This window comes from Helicoverpa armigera, chromosome 10 (genome assembly GCF_030705265.1).
Source record: "Helicoverpa armigera isolate CAAS_96S chromosome 10, ASM3070526v1, whole genome shotgun sequence".
Classification (NCBI taxonomy): domain Eukaryota; kingdom Metazoa; phylum Arthropoda; class Insecta; order Lepidoptera; family Noctuidae; genus Helicoverpa; species Helicoverpa armigera.
In genome coordinates this window covers 7,134,311-7,152,945 of record NC_087129.1, presented here as the reverse complement: position 1 = coordinate 7,152,945, position 18,635 = coordinate 7,134,311, and the positions used below count along the sequence as shown (strand labels likewise).

At 35.8% G+C, this 18,635-nt stretch overlaps 1 protein-coding gene across 2 annotated transcripts in view; it reads left to right on the top strand.

Annotated features, from left to right (window-relative positions):
* Nucleotides 1-435: 435 nt before the first annotated feature.
* The window catches only part of LOC110372372 (paired box protein Pax-6), a 32,323-nt gene continuing 14,123 nt past the window's right edge, over nucleotides 436-18,635 (top strand). Inside the window, exons 1-2 of one of the 2 annotated variants that reach the window (XM_021329009.3) lie at nucleotides 436-895; nucleotides 10,846-11,022. In XM_021329009.3, coding sequence (XP_021184684.1) covers nucleotides 766-895; nucleotides 10,846-11,022 — 307 coding nt within the window. In that variant the 5' untranslated portion in view covers nucleotides 436-765. Of the gene's footprint in view, nucleotides 896-10,845; nucleotides 11,044-18,635 lie in introns of both variants that reach the window. The other variant, XM_021329007.3, reaches the window with a different exon arrangement.

Below are 18,635 nucleotides of genomic sequence, written 5' to 3'. Positions count from 1 at the left end.
AGTCAACTAAAACCACGTTTAATTAAAAAGCTAATCAGCACTCTACCATTGTCTCTACCAACGCACAATAAATTATATATGATAGAGCGAGAGAGATATACATTAACACCTTCTATGTGAAGAAATGGTAAAAGATCACCTGTGCTCACTACCGTAATTCTACCGAGCGGTAGAGCACCTGTCCCTTTCATACGGTTCATGCTTAGGCTGAACCGAACGAGTGCGAGTAGGAGTAGTTTCATTTGTGTGTCGAGCGAAAAGGTCTTATGACGAAGCTCGGCGCTGAAACAATATGGCCATTGTGCTCATATCGCTAAGGGACATATTGTTTTAGTATTGATAAGTTCAAATTTTAAAATCTAAGAACGGGATAGAAGGTTGCGTTGCAATCGAGCTGTGTTGTAATTTTGACGCGTTCGGAAATCGAATTAAGAGCGTTAGAGTGAGAGGTGCGCGGAGGTTTGCTCGGTGGAGGTAGTTTTTTGTTATTGTTTGGCGGCGGAGATTTTTTCTGAGGCGTGCAAATGGGAGTAGGCGCGCGAGTGGGCGCGCCGGCACGACAAGCGCGCTCTTCAGTGTTCTGGCTGAGCTTCAAGCGAGCGCGTGCGAGCCGGGCCGCGTCCTATAGGTGCTCAAACCTTATCACAACCTGAGTTCATAGAGCCAATCGAACTGTTGAATACCGTGGACTATTTGTGGTGGACTATTTGGTTGGTGCCGCATGCTAGCGTTGCAGGGTGCTCGTGACCTGAAGGTGGCTCGACCATGTTGATATCGGCGGGCAGTGGCCCCACGCCCGAGTTCTCCCCTGTCTCGTGCTGCGCCCCCTGGAAGATGGAGCCGGCGCCCCCAGCCCCCGCTGCCATCACCCAGCCGCACAACATATCGCCCAATGGTAAGCACTTATACTCTATCTAAATATAAATATTTCTTTACCGAAAAAATCAGTAGATTCGTAAGTATTTTTTTTTATTGCTACAAACTACAAATAAAACAAAATATTTGCAAAAGCCAACTAATCCTTTTAAGTTTTAAAAGCTCTTTAGCCTCTAGACCAAAATTTTGTCCTGGTACAACTTGCTAAAATAATTTAGAAAGATGCACCGCATTGTATATCGAAACAGTGCCAAAAATATGCTTCCAATAAGAAGTCAATGATGAGCTTTAGATAACTTTTCCCTAGCTTTGTAATAGTGGATGATACCTACATATAAATTCTCAATGTTATTTAAAAACTTTTGTTTACATTTAGCTTTTGGCCTACCTTGTGCATTCAACTTAATTCGCATTAAAAAGTTTAAAAAATCCCACTGTCATTCTTATTTCTAATGAGGTATTAAATCATTATCATTTTAATTCCAAGAAAACTTGTGAAACCCTTAGTAAGGGTTTATGTGAGGCACCGAATTAAAATTTCTGCAGTTGCACTTGACAGTTGCTATTGGCTTATCATAATTAAGAATGAAATGCTTATAGTGATGGTTTCTATTTCTTGTTAAACATATTTGATGCTTAAGTACATTATAATTTTTTGACATGACATGATAATAATTTTGCTTTTTAATACTATGTGCATATGAATCTAGAATGGACCCGCCGGGTCTTTTGTTTGACGGGATCTTTTGAACATACAAGTGTCAGTAGGCATTCTTTCAGTACATCATCATTATCTTGAAAGTTTAAAATAACATGCATCCTAACAAGAAGAAAATACATGATAGGCAAAGGTGGGAGAGTTTTTTCATGCTTTTGAATATTCCTAAGCGCCTGAAAACTACCGACCTACATGCCTACCTATATTTCAGGATTTTTATAACGTTATAATTTCTTCTTTGAATATTCTTTCTGTTAGTATTCTTTCTCTTAGAATAGTTGGATTATTGAACTAATTTTATTATTCTCTACATCGATCGTCGATAAAGAGTATAATTTATTTGAGGAAACAAAAATTATTGAAAAACCGTTGCCGTAAATGTATTTTGGTAATGACTCCCCATAAATTATGAACTCCTAATAAAATTAGAAAGCAATATTATTGAACCATTGAATCACGTCAATCGGTTGATTAGTTCCGCCGAATTAATAACAACATCGCGACAAATTGATGAAATAAACATAAATTAAGTTTTTATTGGATTATTTTATCTTCTTTCATCTTTTTATTAATATAATAAATTGATGGCTTTTAGGTTTAATAAAATATTGACATTTTTCATTCGGAAATGACTAGGTAATCCGGCAGCGACGGCAGCGTGTTTGCAATTTACTGTCATTTTTGTTTGTAATACTTTAATTGAATTAAAACTACACGGCTCTTGATCATGAAGAAATATGATTTTAATAAAACGGTACTAAAAGTAGCGATAGCTACAACACAGTACCTACAGACAGTTGATGGCTGACAATTTCTTTTTTAAGAGAATCATTATTTCTATCAAGGTTTTCATTTGATCTGATACCGACTAAATAATTGATCTTTATAATGTGCGTACTACCATTCATCTTCAAACTGATTATTGAGCCCAAACCAACTATCACCCGACTAAAAGTTTGCAGTGTGCTCTAAAGTTTCATTTATAAATACATAACTCGGCCTCAGGCAGATCAATCATAGACATTTATTAATTGGAAGATCCATAATTACTCTAATACATTTCAGAACACTCACTAGAGTACCTACAAAACTGCATGCGAAGTATTTTTTTTTAATATAAATAAATATCAAGTTCAAGTTGATAATTTTGCGCATCAAATTAAAACTTTATTATCATCACCATTGTAATCCCACGTTGATCAATTCGACTGACAGACAGAACGGCTTGGTTAACAGTTAAAGATATGATAAGACGCCCCTGTAAATTAGTATTTTAATTGCATTTATCTGATGTTGCCTTTGAGTAGCGCGTACATTTATCTAATGGCTGCAAACAATCTACTGATTTTAATGAGGCGGATAAGGAAAGCACAATGTAATACGTCATGTACAATTTTAAATAACAGTTAAATCTGAAAGCTCATGGAAAACCAAGAAAATAAAAAGCTTCTGCCCATTTAAGGAGAATATTTGCTATGCCTAGTAGCTAAAACTCATCGCGCTATAGGAGATCTCCATTCGTATAAACCAAAAATTCAAGTGATTCTTAGACTGACTCTAGTAAAACTGCAGAGGTAGCGGTAGCGTTAATTATTGAACAACAATGGTTTTCTATACGGCCGTAGGAAACATTCGATTCCATTTAATTAAACTTTATATTTAAAGGAAACATTACATTTTATAAAGTCATTGCAGCTTGAGAGAGCTGATAAGCGTTTACAGTTTTACTAGAAAGCACATAATTTTCTCTTTAATAAAATTGAATAGGGGTAGAGTTCATCCTCGTAATTGCATTCACTTAAATATCGTTATCTTAATATTGTGTGAGGCAGTATCATAAAGTGCTCCTTATGTGAAACGTGTATGTCTATCAATGACTGGCTCCATTATTGCCACGAAGCATGGACAAATAAATATGTACAAGTTCACTAATATTAAGTTACATGCGTTAAAATTTAGCCTGAGACCTTTAAGTTTCTTGTCCCACGAGAAAACCACTGGTTTCCCAACTACTACACAGTATGTTTTTAATTAGAAGTGTTATTTATGAATAATTTGAAGACAACGTAAGTGAATTCATGACAAAAACCATTATGCTTTGAATTTATTTATGGCGCGTCTGTTTTTGTGGTGCCAGTTATTTATCTCGCAGAGCAATTTGAAAAATAAGTGGGTAAATATACACATCACGGAGCTGATCATACGTACATAATTATGTAATTAACTTAATATAAGTGGTATGTACGAGGTATTTGTCACGTCATTGGGCGCGCGTGTGTAAACTGAACTGTAAGTTCAGGTCTGCCACGTCGGCTGCACGTCGTTTGTCATCGCTGGAGCCAGCTGCCGCGATGAGTGAGCGAAAAGTGCCGACCATCGCACAACATTGTCCGCATTGTATTGCCGATCAAACTAATTAATCGATAGATCGGTCGCTAGATTGCCCAGTAGCGTTTCCGGTGAAGGTTGCTCAATATTCACGCGCCGATTTGTATGCGATACAGCATTCGAAACGTTTTGATTGACGATAGCAAATAATTGGACAAACAGAATTGGTAACCCGTTTATGGCACGGAAAAACCTAATCATAAAAAAAGTGACAGAATGTGCATGTAATTTAGATAGATACGTATCTAATTAGATAGAATAGAGTCTTAAGTACTCATCAACGTTGAAAATGCTTGGATTAACTCAATTTCATTCAGTCCTAATTACATACTTCACCTTTAGTAATGTTGACAAAATGTAAATGGGCGAAATAAATTCAGTGATGGATGATTCAATTGGCAAGACGTTAATGTATGTATGTAATTGAAAATATAAACTATTTTCACGTCAATTACCTGACTCATAAACGTCGAATAAATTTTCATTGAGTACAATACATCGCAGGGAATGTTTTTTTCGCGTCAACGTTTATATCGAGACGCGTTTGATCAGGTGCTTTAATAAATCTAATTAACATTTAAATGGTGATCACGCATAATAATCAGGTGGCTTTGTAAACTGAGACGATGCTCCTTAATTAGTAGACAATAGCAACAATGTTTTAATGAGCCATGAGGTCGGTTAAAACATTCAATATGTGAGCTGATGAATAAACTGCGGAGCACTTGTATACACGGAGCGGGTGCCGCATGACGCAATTGTCTCTTAGTGGCTTTGCCGCTGATGCCGCTGCTGTGCCGATAATATGCACCGACATGCCGATGGTTGGTGACACAACTGTTCTGCTTGCGCCCAGCCGTCACTTGAAATAAGCCGAAACCTATGAATAATTTAGCAGTTCTATTTTTCTAAAATGGCAAAATGAAATTTTGTGTCTGTAGGACTGAAAGCAGTTCATGAAAAAATCAATTTAAGGAAATGATGGCTTTATCGTTTAGGTCCTACATATAACCTCAATTTTACTTACCTATTTGTCTTTTCGTGAAATTACTAGGCAAGGTAGGCAAGTTCATTGCGTGTTTTTTTTGTGATTTTATAACATAAGGCCATATAATTTATATGAATCAAGAAATAAGCAATGATCTAAGTGATATCAGAGATTCCCACGTTTTTTTTTACTTATGAATTTCAAAATAAATTAAGTCCATAATAAAAAATTACATCAGTAATGATCGAGACACGATGCAAATAACTTTACCGAAAATGTTATCGTCAAAGCACTAATGGGCAAAAATATCCAGCGTTTCTTCTTTTAATTATACGGTTTATTTAACAAAATCAATCAATGTTACACCTATTAGATGAAAAGATTCATTTGAAAATCGTCCACCTCTAGATTGTGAGCTGAGGTAAAAAATATAAGAAAAAAGTTTCTAAATAGTCGCAACAGTTAATGAATTAAAGAACCTGTAATTTGATGTAGTCAGACGGTCTGTCACGTAGCATCTTAAGGCAGAATTCTTATTTATGTCCACAAAAAAGCTATTATTATCTACTTGCAAAAAAAAGAACATCTGGAGATTGAAACAGATCGAGTAAACGTGAACAAAACGTCCGAGATGATACCAGAACAATAGGAATAGTTCAGCGGGATTTTGACAACTTTTATTAGAACGAATTACTAAAAGAAAATCTTGAAAATTTAAAAAAAAAATCAGGACATTTACCTACTTTTAGAAGTTTTCAGCAACAAAAGGATTTGTAAATACAAGAAAAGTCAATGTGGTATGACTATGAGCTATGTAGTTGAATATTTATTGTCCTATCTGTCTTATTATTTTCTATTCGCTATACTTAGCTAAAGCTGCTAATTTAAAAGCCACTTGTCTAAGCCCTCTTTCTTGCAATCGTGTAGGCGACCACAACCTTAAAAATCTTTCAAAATTAAATGCGCATACAAAGTCAACAAAAAGCATGTGAACAAAGACTAAGTATAAAGCGTTCATTTATAATCTATATTAAAGCTTACTTCCGCTGCGGATGCCGTCTGAACCGACTATTAAATCTTCGCGAATCGAGCGCATTGAATATGCAACGAAGTCGAACAACACAGGATAGCCACGTTACGTTTGTCAAGCACACCATCCAAAGTAATTTATTTACTGAAACAAAAAGCGTTGGGGCTTTTGTCAACTTATTCTATCCTGTTCTTTAATCATATTTACTTTGTACATTGGGCAAAATAGGAAACAATATAATTAAAATTATGTTTCTTATAGGTTAACAGTATGCTCAGTAGCCTAACTTATAATAAAGTAAAATTATGCAGGTGCTTCTGATTTAATTTGTTTGAACTCTTATTTACCTTCGGTACCTAATGGCTTTTCGTTGCTGTTTGAAACAATGCAGGCTTTTTTTGAGCCTCATAATTCTTACTTAAAAAAAATACAACTTTAAATGTATCATCCACATGTCCTATCAAAAGATACATCAAGCTACACCAGTGCATAATTGGCTATAAACATTATGAAGTTGTTAATTATCCCTGCTCATTACTTGGTATCCTTCTACAGATCAATTTACGACCAGGAATGTAGGATCTCCTTTAAAACGGATCCCTATACCTTTTACGGGAAAACAATGCACTTAAGATTAAAATTCTATCTCATTTACAGCGGTTCTTTGTCTCTTTAGGGTTGTTCTTGTAACTATTAGTATAGGTACCTACGTATTCTTGATTCTGAAAATACCTGAGGTATCTTAGAATTCATCCTAGGAAATCACTGTAATATTTTTTATAGTTTTCTTAAGAATTAATTGATTATGATTCCGAAAACCTCATAGCTTTCATTAAACTTTTGTTTTAATTTCAGGAGTAGATATCCTTCTTTGGTCATAAAATCCTTTCTATCAAATATACTCATGCATTGATGGACATGAGTCGCCTCTCGATATCTTTATTATAGAGGTATGTTTTAACAATGTTTTGTAAGATGGTTTCTATACTGGTATTTACCACTCGTTCCTAGCCTATTGCCAAATGTTTGTGTTGATCCAATTCAAGATAAATATAGTAGATAACTAACTTTTCAAAAATAATACATGTAAATTATAAAAAAATATATTTATTTATTTAACAGCTAATAATTATAATATAAACAAAAGTTGGCCAAACTAATATGCCCTGTGTCTCTACCAACTGTGGTACACACGGCTGTCTTACTTAAATGATACAATTCTTACAATACTGTCATTGGTTCTCCATGCGCCTGCGCAAGAAAGTCGTTTTACGTTGTTTGTGTTAAAATGGAGACTTTTATTGTACGTCCTGCAGTGTAACCTTTAACAAACCTTTGTGGTACAAAGTAAATACGCCCATAACGCTATGTTAAATTTCTTATTGGCATTTATAGAACTACTATTGGAATATCGGGCAGTTTTTGACACTACTCAGGAAATCTTATTAGTAGCCAATACCGATATGTAAAGATATGTAAAGCTTGAACATAATTATGTTGCAATGAAGTTTAATTGAAACGCCACATTTGATTACCATGAAGTTAGTAAAGTCGACCACATTATAGTCTGATTTAGTCGCCTCGCGAACTAAGTAATAGTTATTAGAGTCGGTGTAAAGTAATATAACCGTTTTCCATGAGAACTGATACAATATCTAAATTCACGATTGTTTATTTATTATACTTTAAAAAGCAGTGAAACTTTATTGATTCGTAATAATCTGAAGGAAAAAAGTTCGTAATACATTTATTTTGATTGCTTTCATTCGGAACGCAATTATTATTAATACAACACTTCATATCCGTGATATTTACCGTATTTTGTTCTTTCGAGATCATTTCACAGACAATTTAACTCAAATCACTGAAATCGCAATTTTAATACAGAAGCGAGTAACAACGGTCTTTAACCCAACTCATATCCATAATTCATGCGTATCTTTAAACAATTCCAAAAGAATTGTTGTTGCATGTAATTCTTCGCAATCATAAAGGGGCAATATCGAGTACACTTTCGATCTCGTATTGAAATTTACACGAAAGGTGGTAATTTTCCGCCGCGTGATGACATTAATAGCGGCGAGACGCGCGGGTAGAACAATATTTTTTGCATAAAATTGTTTTACATTCGGACGAAGTCGGTGCTCGTCGCGCGCTCCCCTCGCATCACTTTACATGTTTATACGACGCCTGCGCAGGTGTACCCGCCAAACTTACTTGTTTGTTTATACAATTAAACTATTGCTGCACAAAATATTGCCCGCATGCCACACATTATACAATTTACATAAAATTAATAGTTCCGTAATTTTTATGCCGTTTAAGTTCCCAGATAGCGCCTTATTAGTTCCACGTTTGTTAATTAGCGATGCGTTTTACGATCATTATCTATTTCTAACTGTTCTAAGTGCGTTAACCTAAGCATGAGGACTGTAGTAATGTGCATGGTGTTTTGTTTTGAATGCGCATCTCTGATTATACACATTCATCACATATGCCATTGAAAAATAAGTTTAACCGAGCAAAAGTACTTATTTAAGAAAATCAAAAGCTTTATTTGCATTAGCATAGGAGCTAATTAAATAAACATACTGCCTAGTTGAGATCGTTAAACATTAACAAATAGATAAAATGGGACCGTAAAAGCCTAAAAAACTGATGGCCAATAAATAATAGCGGCGACCATGCGCCGGAGTCAACGCCAGTCAATACATTCTAATCAGTGATTTATTGCCACTAATCCTCAGCTCGGCACAAATAAGCTATCTTGTCGATTTAATGTTGTATCAGCTCAGGCGTGAAACTCCCGCGCACCACTAAGTGGTCCTTCCAGTTTCCACTCGAAATATTTTAATAAGGCCTCACTGCTCACGCACCCTAATAAAAACACACACACTCACTCACCAACACGAACGATCTCCTTTAAAACTTCTACTCGTTTGAGTCCAATTTATTTATAATAGTAGCGACACTAAGAATCTACATTTTTGCTCTAAACGGTGTTAATTTATTGACCGTGGGCAGATAATATCACTTTTTTCTCCCATTATTAAAGCGATTACACGAGAAATTATACGTCGTAGTCGAGTCCCGAGCACTCCATCGGAATAGGCTCTGTTATCTAAAGTGTTCCTTACGTGTCTCTGACAAGTGTCAATTTCCCTTGAAAGCTTTACAAAAGCTTGATAATGCTTTCGTTGACGAAATCGCCTTATTGACTCGCTAATAAAAAGTGTTAAGTTATGGACAAGTTATGCCACTTGCATTAATTTCGATGCTTAACCTGATAAACAAATTATGGTATATTAAGTTAATAGCTTAATTTATAATTGAATGTGTTACGATGTGTTCATAAGAAAGCATTGTTACGATCGGCCTTTAGCATATCTGGTTGGTGTTAACGACAAATTGCGTGGATAAAAATATGTATGTATACGTGTTGAGAGATCGAAACTTTAATGCTTGAGAAACATTTTAATTTTGTATTTATGCCATCGACGGATCCAGTTTGTCTGCCTATAAAAATTTATTTTTACACCATTCTGTCTGATTTTAAAAATTGTATTTCTTAATCTTATTAAAAAGTTATTTATTTTATAGCTAGATTTACACCATTGGATATGTTATGTGAGGAAGGGTTTATGGACAATGGTGATGTGTTAGGTTGGCGAGTTGATTACGCGTGGTGCAGTTCTGTTCGGTTCACACAAGCCGTATCGTTAGCGTGCGGTGGCTAGTAATAAAAGTGCTTGCTGAGCCTTTGACACGGTATTGTAATGATACGGGGACGAGAAGTAATGAGCGCGCACGGAATCACCGCTTACGTGGAATCAGGGCCGAGTGTTTTGCCAGAGGCACTCCCATCACGGTCACGTGTAAAAAAAGGAATTTTATATCAACCTGGATCATAAACTCCGTCAAATGACTGTTGTTATTTGTTTTGATGACTTAATTTAGTTTCTTTTCCTGTCAGGTTTTATAGAAATCGTAAAAGCAGCTAATGATTTTAATTGATACGACTTCTGATTATCGTTTTTTATTTTTGTACTGAAAGCGATAGCACGCTGATAAAAATGCGGTTTATAGGAATATGAATAAATTAATGCAAGGAATATTTTAGTAATTTCACACTTCCACGGTGAAGCTTATCATCTCGGGTAAGTCGTAAAAGACGCCTGAGAAGAGGTGTCGATACGGTTGTAGGTCCACTGATAAACAGGTAATCTTGCAGTAGTGGCTACGCCATTTCTGCATACCGCAACTCCATCAACTTTTTATGTTGAATTGCGGATAAGTTCGGACTGTTTGGCATTACACAAGTTTCAGTAGAGAATAAACAACCATAATGCATATATGACGTCTAGTGCAGTTCTGTTCAAATATTTTGTGCCTTTCTTCATCCACAAGGTTAATTTAAGGACACATTTAATTTACATCACGTTATATCTTGAAACCTATACAGTATCTGACACTTACTTTAGCACAAAATACTAAACTTGATTCTTTATAACATTATTGGCATTGACATTTAGTCTTCACAGTGCATTGCATTTCGTTAATTTAATGTAAGCCTGAATATTACGATATTGAAAATATAAAGGTAGTGCTAAGAAGAATAAGCCATATTGATGTTATTGCCAGAGTGATAACATTTGTATCATGTTCAAAAGTAGGAGCTTCCATGGCCCCAGTCATTACACTTCATCTCTATAACGCTAAAATCAGCTGCGATAAATAGTTCTTGAATAAAAAAATACCTCGCAGAAATTTACATACAGATATTTAGCGCATACATAAAGGTTCAAGTTACTACCAAATTCTCAAGCTTATACATTTTGTTTCCAGTACCTGTATCCCCGTCATCATCGGGCGGTGGCGCGGGTGGCGGCTCAGGCACCCCCCTGTACCCGGGCGCGGCGTCTCACCCCCTCTCGTCCCTGCTGTCACAACAGAGGCTCCTGGAGCTGTCCCGCTTCGGGCTGCGCCACTATGACATCGCGCACCATGTGCTGTCACAGCAAGGTGCTGTAACCAAGTTGCTTGGTAAGCAATTAAGGTTTATTTTTAAGTCGGTGATGGACTGGGAAAAGGATAAGGATAAGTCTTAAAGTACCTAGTACAAACACCGGGAAACTAAGGGGAACAATAGATCGTGGTATGGATACACAGTATACGTAGGCAAACGTTTATTTCAGGCTTTGAGATCTGATGATTTTCGTGGGCTAACGAGCTACAAAGTCGAAATAAGGACCAATTTTGCCATGAATGAGTTATTAAAAGGCATACAAATTAAAATACAAAATTTAACTTAACATAAAATCAAAAAAATTGAAAAACCGCATCCGTATCATATGGGTGTAAAATAGTCGAAAACATAGAAGTCAATGATAACACCATTTTATGAAAGTAATTTCTTGTCAAAGATATGATCAATATAAAAATATTTCTGCGAATATCAGAACTGCGAAAGATAAAATACAGATAATAATGTCGCCCTGATGATAGACAAGGCAACCACATAAAATATAATTTCGGCATTAAAATCTATTAGTGCAGCGTTAATCAGAATTCATCTAAAAGTTGTTGAAGATTTTTTCTAGAAGACTCTTGTCAGTTATTCATGATCATAGTTTCTTTGCTGTTTTACTAGATTTGTATCAGTTCTTCTATTGCTGACTATCCTTTTTCACAGGATTAATCGCTTAATCAACTTGATTAGTTCGAGTGATTAGCACCAACACTTCACATATTAGGTGCTAATTAAATAAGTGCAAATGCACCTGTAACTTAATTTTATCTTATTTCTCACTCGTATTTATTTTTTATCTAAGTTAAACGCAAATAATGGGTAATTGGTTGAAGTCGTTTGCATTTATTTTTAGATTGGTAAGTTCGTCTAAATCTGAAATTTAGAATAGATGCTCAGATGTTGTTTGCATCGACGTTATAAATTTCCTTTTTTGTAAAACTTGAATGACCAATTGTTGTGTTAGTAATACATTTTTAGTTCAAGCTTTTATGTCCTTTTGATGATTTGGAAGAGGCGGTTGCTTCCATATTAGGCGCATTTTATTGCTTTAAAATATCTTCATTTTGCCATTTATTAGTTCTTAGCTCCGTGCGGTTTATTTCTTAATTTTAGTACCTTTACAGATTTTAATGTTTTCTTATCATATCTCGGTATTTTGGCAGTAAACTGAATCAAAAATGCAGGATTCTGCGAAATCAACTCCGTCTTTATTAATCGTGTACATTTGAATGTTATTACGATTCTCAGTTTAAGAATAAAACAATGTTTGTCAAAGTGATCAAAGCCTTGTACCTTTCTCAATGACTCTTTTATCACGACAGGTGTAATATGAATATTTGAGTGGTGCAGTGTGCGATACTTCCATATGCTGTCCCACAAACAGGCAATAAGTGGGTGTTATAGGAAATAAAAAGCTGAATAAAATTGTTATCTGTGTTTGTTAGAGCGAGCCTTATAATCGACTATGATGTGTAATGGTTTAATAAAAGCCATTGGGTGTCGCGAGACTGTCCTTAGGTACATTTAAACGTATTTTAATGAAAGGAAAGAAGTGTATTGTTTGCTGTAATTTTTCTGTTGTTGGAATTAAAAAAGAAGTGCTTATTATCGTGCTAGGTAAAGGAAAAATGTCAAGAATTACGTTTTACACGGCAGAATACTAACTTATGGACGGGAAATTGACACTTCTTTTAGCTTTATTGTTAGGTAATTTGGATTAATAATTGTCACAATATTTTTAGAAATCTTTATATAAATAATTAATCGTATTTACTTAAATACTAAAGTGAAACTTGTAGACTCTATTGAACTAGTCCAAATATCAATTCCACATTCACATCGATTTAGTTGACCGAACAACCTGAATAGTCCTGCCATATAGTTAGAGGGCATACTTATTTCTTATTACTTATAACGTAAAACAGTTTGCTCGAAACTGACCCTAACTACTTTGTAATAAAGTTGGAGTTATTACAAAAGTTTTGTTAGAAAAGTTGTAAGTTCGAAGGAGGATAATTGATAAAGCGAACTTATGCCTACCTACTGGGTATCGGATCCACTGTAATTAGTGTACGTATGCATTATTTATGGTTTGTCGTAGTGCTGTAGATACTCTTCAGCGGTATATTGATTTATACGTGCGCTCTTTATAGAAAAGCCTTAGGCGTTATAGCCTGCAACTAAGTAATTTGCGATAATTACTTCACTTGCTCGATAGAATGGTCAATAATATGGCCGGTTTATAAATCTACAGGTGACCGCAACTACAGCTGTAGCCTGCTATGATATATTTTTGATTTGTAAGCTCTATCAGATCGTACTTTTTATAAGCTTGAAAATTATTTAAGTGCCTAACAGTCGAAGATATCGGCTTAAAGGCAGACAAAGTATCGTTTTTTTTTTTTGATTATTCTAAATAAATCAAAGGATAATGGATTGATATTAAGAAAGAAACGATATAAATCTTTTTTTTACAAATATAGCCAGTTATTAACACTATAAATGATATCGGATCATCGAATGACGAGTCAACAATTATCGAAAGCGACGCGGCCGCAGTTTGAGATTAACTCGCGTCTAATAACATGGTCAGGGCAAAAATCTCAATCGCTATTAATCATCGATAAGGATAAGGCATCGGTAGAGTCTGCCGCGACGAAAGCTGCTATTGACGAAAGCTTAGATCCTAATCGATTCATAAAACTTGCAGCGTGTTAATTATAAGCCACCGGGGTGCGGATGAATGCGCCCGCGCTGCCGACGAGCCGCCTCGCCGCGAGCATGCGCTCCCGATCTCGATTGTCGATGTGAGAACTATCGTATCATCGGCGATTTTTCATATCGACAACCCTTTATTTGACTGTTTCCTTTACAATTATCACAGCTGCCTTTCAATACAATCTACATCTTGAAATGCTTGGGTGAATCTCGCAAACTTTTTATGCATACAACAACAATCATCTTCAATAATTTTGTAAGCATAAAAATACAACAGGAAGCATGGAATTAATGTCCGGGAGTTTGTCAACTGGTCATAGCAATTATTGCATTCGTTAATTAAAGTAAACAATGTGAATAGGGGTAATTGTTGCGCTATAATAGCAAGGTGAGTTGTAACCGAAGCGCGAGTAGACTATGACATTGCAGACACTTGGCTGTACTCAGTTAATTTGCTGAATTAGTTCTGTGGACTGGTGTGTAATTAGGACACGTGAGACACTTTGTGTTTGCTCAGGACTCGTGAACGGGCGATTTCAAAACCACTCGACCGTTTACAGCGCGCACTGTATTATTTTACGCCGTTTGAACATTCATATTTCTTACCAAAAGTGTAGGTTTCTGTGTTTTTATTTTATTTTACTCTGAACGTTTTTCTGCAGGTTAAGATTAGTGTTATTATACTCATTTTTTGCAATGAATCAGCGGTTAGATGTTAGACTAGATATTGTCGCGTTCTGGGAATCAATTATCTGCAAATAAAATTTAAACGGAGTTACACGACAAGACTGAGTAGAGTTACATTATAATTTTCCTATATAAAGCTTTGCACGAGAAGTGACGTACGTCAAGACACGGGTATAAGCGGGTCGTTATAATGACATTACACAAGATAGTCAAATGTTCAAGAATACCATAAACGTACAGACGGTATTGAGGCTAGGGTATATTACGAGAACAGAGAAGTGTAGTGTCAATCAATTTTCGCCGCTGGTGATTTCATAACGTCACGTGTCGGGTTCCCACGGAAGCCCGGCTACAACCCGCCCAGGGCCGTCATGTCCAACCACTTAAGTATTTAACATAGGTACATAGCCTTAGCTTAAAAGTTATTATCTAGCCTAAACAATTTCTAAGCTGACGGCATGGAAATGGGCACGCATAAATAACGTTTCATGGCCGAGTTTGAGTATTAAATTATTGGTTGCGATGCGAGCGGAGTGACGAATAAATTGCCCATACACTGTCTAGTTTGCTGCCTCTTACAGATTAACTTGAGCTCATGAGTTTATGTGATGCTACAAATTGTGTGTGTGAGTTATGTGCGAAACTTCTAATTGTTCAAACATTCCAGGATCCTAGATATTGTAGAAAAGTTATTTTTTTATTGAACACAATAAACTTTAACACCGGATGCGTTTGTTACAGTTAATTTAGAAAATCAAATAGCCACAGAAATCATAGACTGAGTAATTTCATATTAAACCGGTCATTTTGTTTTGTCGTACGTAAATTTGTTGGTAGCTAATGATACCTACTCAAGATGATTGTCCGCGGATCGTCGCAGCCCGTAATGAAGCCGTATTTAAGCTTTGGTCCTATAATCAAAATTGAATTATCCCACTTGACATTCTTGCTTCAGAAACCATGCTTTTTCTTTTTCCGCTCCAATTCTCTTGGACAATTTAATTTTTTAATGGCCGGTGTTGTCAATAGAATGGTATTTCGTGGATTGAGAGACCTATGATTTAATCTGGGTTAATCACTAAAAGTGTATTTGTAGGCGGCAATATTGAGTATTACACTATTTATATTTAACACATTGAGTGCCACAGTCCAGTATAATAACCCTGTACAAACAATGTAATGCTACGAAGTGCTAACAAAAACTATAAAATCCATGACGTTCTTTTAAATTAGTTGAGTATTCTTGAGGAAACGCAAAGTAATCTAATGAACAATGATCAGCTTATCATACCATTGTTTCATTTAAACTACGTAAAGTTTAAACAAATAATGTTTACTCATGATACCTAGTAGATACCTGTTCTTTTACCTGTACCTATTGTTTAATGTCATAGACCTAACCTTACTGAAGTGGAAATATTTACTTTAGTAAGTCCTTTTCTTCCAAAATTATTACCTAATTGCTTCCGAAGGAGCAAGCGCGAACTGACTCAAGTTTTTATAGAAAAAGTCGATCAATCACCGAATCAAGGCGTCGTTAACACGCGTTGCATTATGTTCAATAAATCAGGCCATCCAGACCCACTCCACCGCGGAAGATTTTGATCTATTAACTGGATGACAGTGCACTACTGGGCCGCGGGTAACTTTAGCGCCAGCCAATATAAAGAACCACTTCTGAATACTTTTAATACAAATTTAATTAACTAGATTCAGACCCTTTATGTGTCGTTTAAAAAGATCTTTGTAGACGCACCGTGTAATGACTTAAAGCGTCCATATACGACTCCTGTGTGGAAATTTATTAACAGACGTTTTGAGTGTGCATTGTCCCTTTGTGGTGCTCATTTCCTTAAGCGTACCGCTGATGATTAATTGATCATCTTTGTTTTGCAACATGAGTCCTTTTAAAAGGAAAACAACAAAAACTTGAAGGGATTATTCGACACCTTGTTCGTGCATTGTGAATGTGTTTATGTAGTTTCTCTCGCGTTTATGGTGAAGTGTTAAACTTTCAATTGATTCGTGCCGATCATAGTTATGACGCTTATTATCATAACGAACACGACGTTTAGTATTTATGAAGCCATTGAAAGATGGTCTGGTTAATTTATTGGCTTATTTTATTTATAGGTAACAACACCTACACGTTATTATTGATAAACAATTGGCTTAGTATTTTTACAAAAATAAGTAAATAAATGTTATATTCAGTAGGTTTTTATTCGTTGAACGTGTAAAGTAATTCCTTAGTTGGGTATGCGGGAATTTTATGAAAATGTGTAAGAATATTGATATGAATACCTAATAGAAGATGTGTAGCGAGTGTGGTTGTACCATAGGTCGTGCGTATGCGCCGGGAGCGCGCTTGAGTTTCACGCAAATAATACACATTTAGCAACAGTTTCAGTGGCTCACACGATCCGCCTCTGCCTAGGCAATGCCGAGTAATTGGCTCCGGTCATGCGATTACGTTTCTAGCCGATTTAATTATCGCGAAATGATCAGTGTGCCGGCCTCCCGCAATTTAGCTATCAATCAAGAGGAGAACGGTTATTGGCGTTCTGAGGCGGCCGAGTGGCAATATGGGTTTTCAATAGTTACAGCAAAACTGTAGTGAAAGGTACTGTTGTATTTCATGCACGTACAACGTAATGTTTGACGTTCCGGCGTCGCCTACAACCAATGAACGTATCCGCTTCAAGCAATTATGTCTAACATTTTAACCGTTTTCATTATGCTGATATTTTCCTCAAACTTTTTCCACACACGAGTGCTGTAGGTGCTTGCGTCTAAGAATTTTAATTTGCACGAAATTAGTAACAGAAAAGATACAAGGAAAATTGTGGAGAGAGCTTTATCTCTTCGGATTTGGATTTGTTGCCTTTTATATCTGATTTAATTATAATGCCTTTGCACAATATGAAAAAAATAAGAACAGAATCAGTAAAATTGAATTATTTCCTTTAAGGCGTTTTACCAAATTCCTATTTGTGCGTAGCTAAACCCGACATTTTTTTTAAAAGAAACAAAACTGAAACTAAGGACATGGAAAATTGTGATATAAATATTTTATTTTGTGGAATGGCAATTTTTGTGCGGCAATGTATAAAATTAATTGCACGCCACACGGGTGGGTTATTTCTAATTAAAAACAAATCCTTACATATGCGAGCACCTTAACGTTATTACTGTACCACTGTTGGCAAACTTGCTTTTTTCTACCTACTTCGTGTACGTAAAGGGTTTAATTTACCATTACCATTTTAATAAACTTATGAATATTATCGCAATGTTCTAAATCTATGTTGAAATAATTACACAAAATGTGGCGTTCGCTTTTTACAGTTTTCTATCACGCCACGCTTACTTAATTACCTATACTTGCCAACTCTCTATGGCCAATACCTACTACATATGAAAATACACAATTTTCTACATAAATTCATATCGTGGTCGCAATATTGAAATGAGTTTCACCTATTAAGGCAATGTGTCGCGGACCTCGTGTAAACTCGAAATTGAGTTTTTGTCAAAGCTCGCCATTTTGGTCGGTAAGCTTTAGTCTTATCAAGACATAAAGAGACTTATGAATTCATCTTGAATGGCGTTGACAAAAATGTGAATATAAATAATGTGTTGAATAATTCAGCGTGTTATCGGTATGGAGGAGCGGTGTGCGCGTAAAAAGCGAGCGGTCTGCGCGCTGCCCGCCGGAATGCCGCTGCGCTGTTTTTACGTAATTGTCCTGATGCACGCACTCATCCATTATCTAACTGACTTAGGCACCCAAGAATACGTTAGTTTTTACACACTCCCTCTAATCATAAGCCACTCCATAAGTCGAAGCCAGGATGATAGAATTTAAGTTTCATAAACACATCAAGTTTCAGACCTCATAGAATTTTCATTATTTTTTGCAGAAAAATATTGCTTTGAATTTATAACTTTATAATCATAAATTATGATGATGCAAGTTCCATTGCAACTATTTTCACATTCAGAGCTTTATTTTTCACAACATCATTATGTGTATCCCACGTGTTTAAGCTCAATAAAAACAAAGCCCAAGATAAATAATAATTAAAAATTCACGTCTCGTCACATGCAGGCTTCATTTAGCCGATGTCAATGATTCTGTAATTATTAATACTAATTTAAAGCTTTCATTGTTATTCTTACCGCCGTGCTCGATTATCAA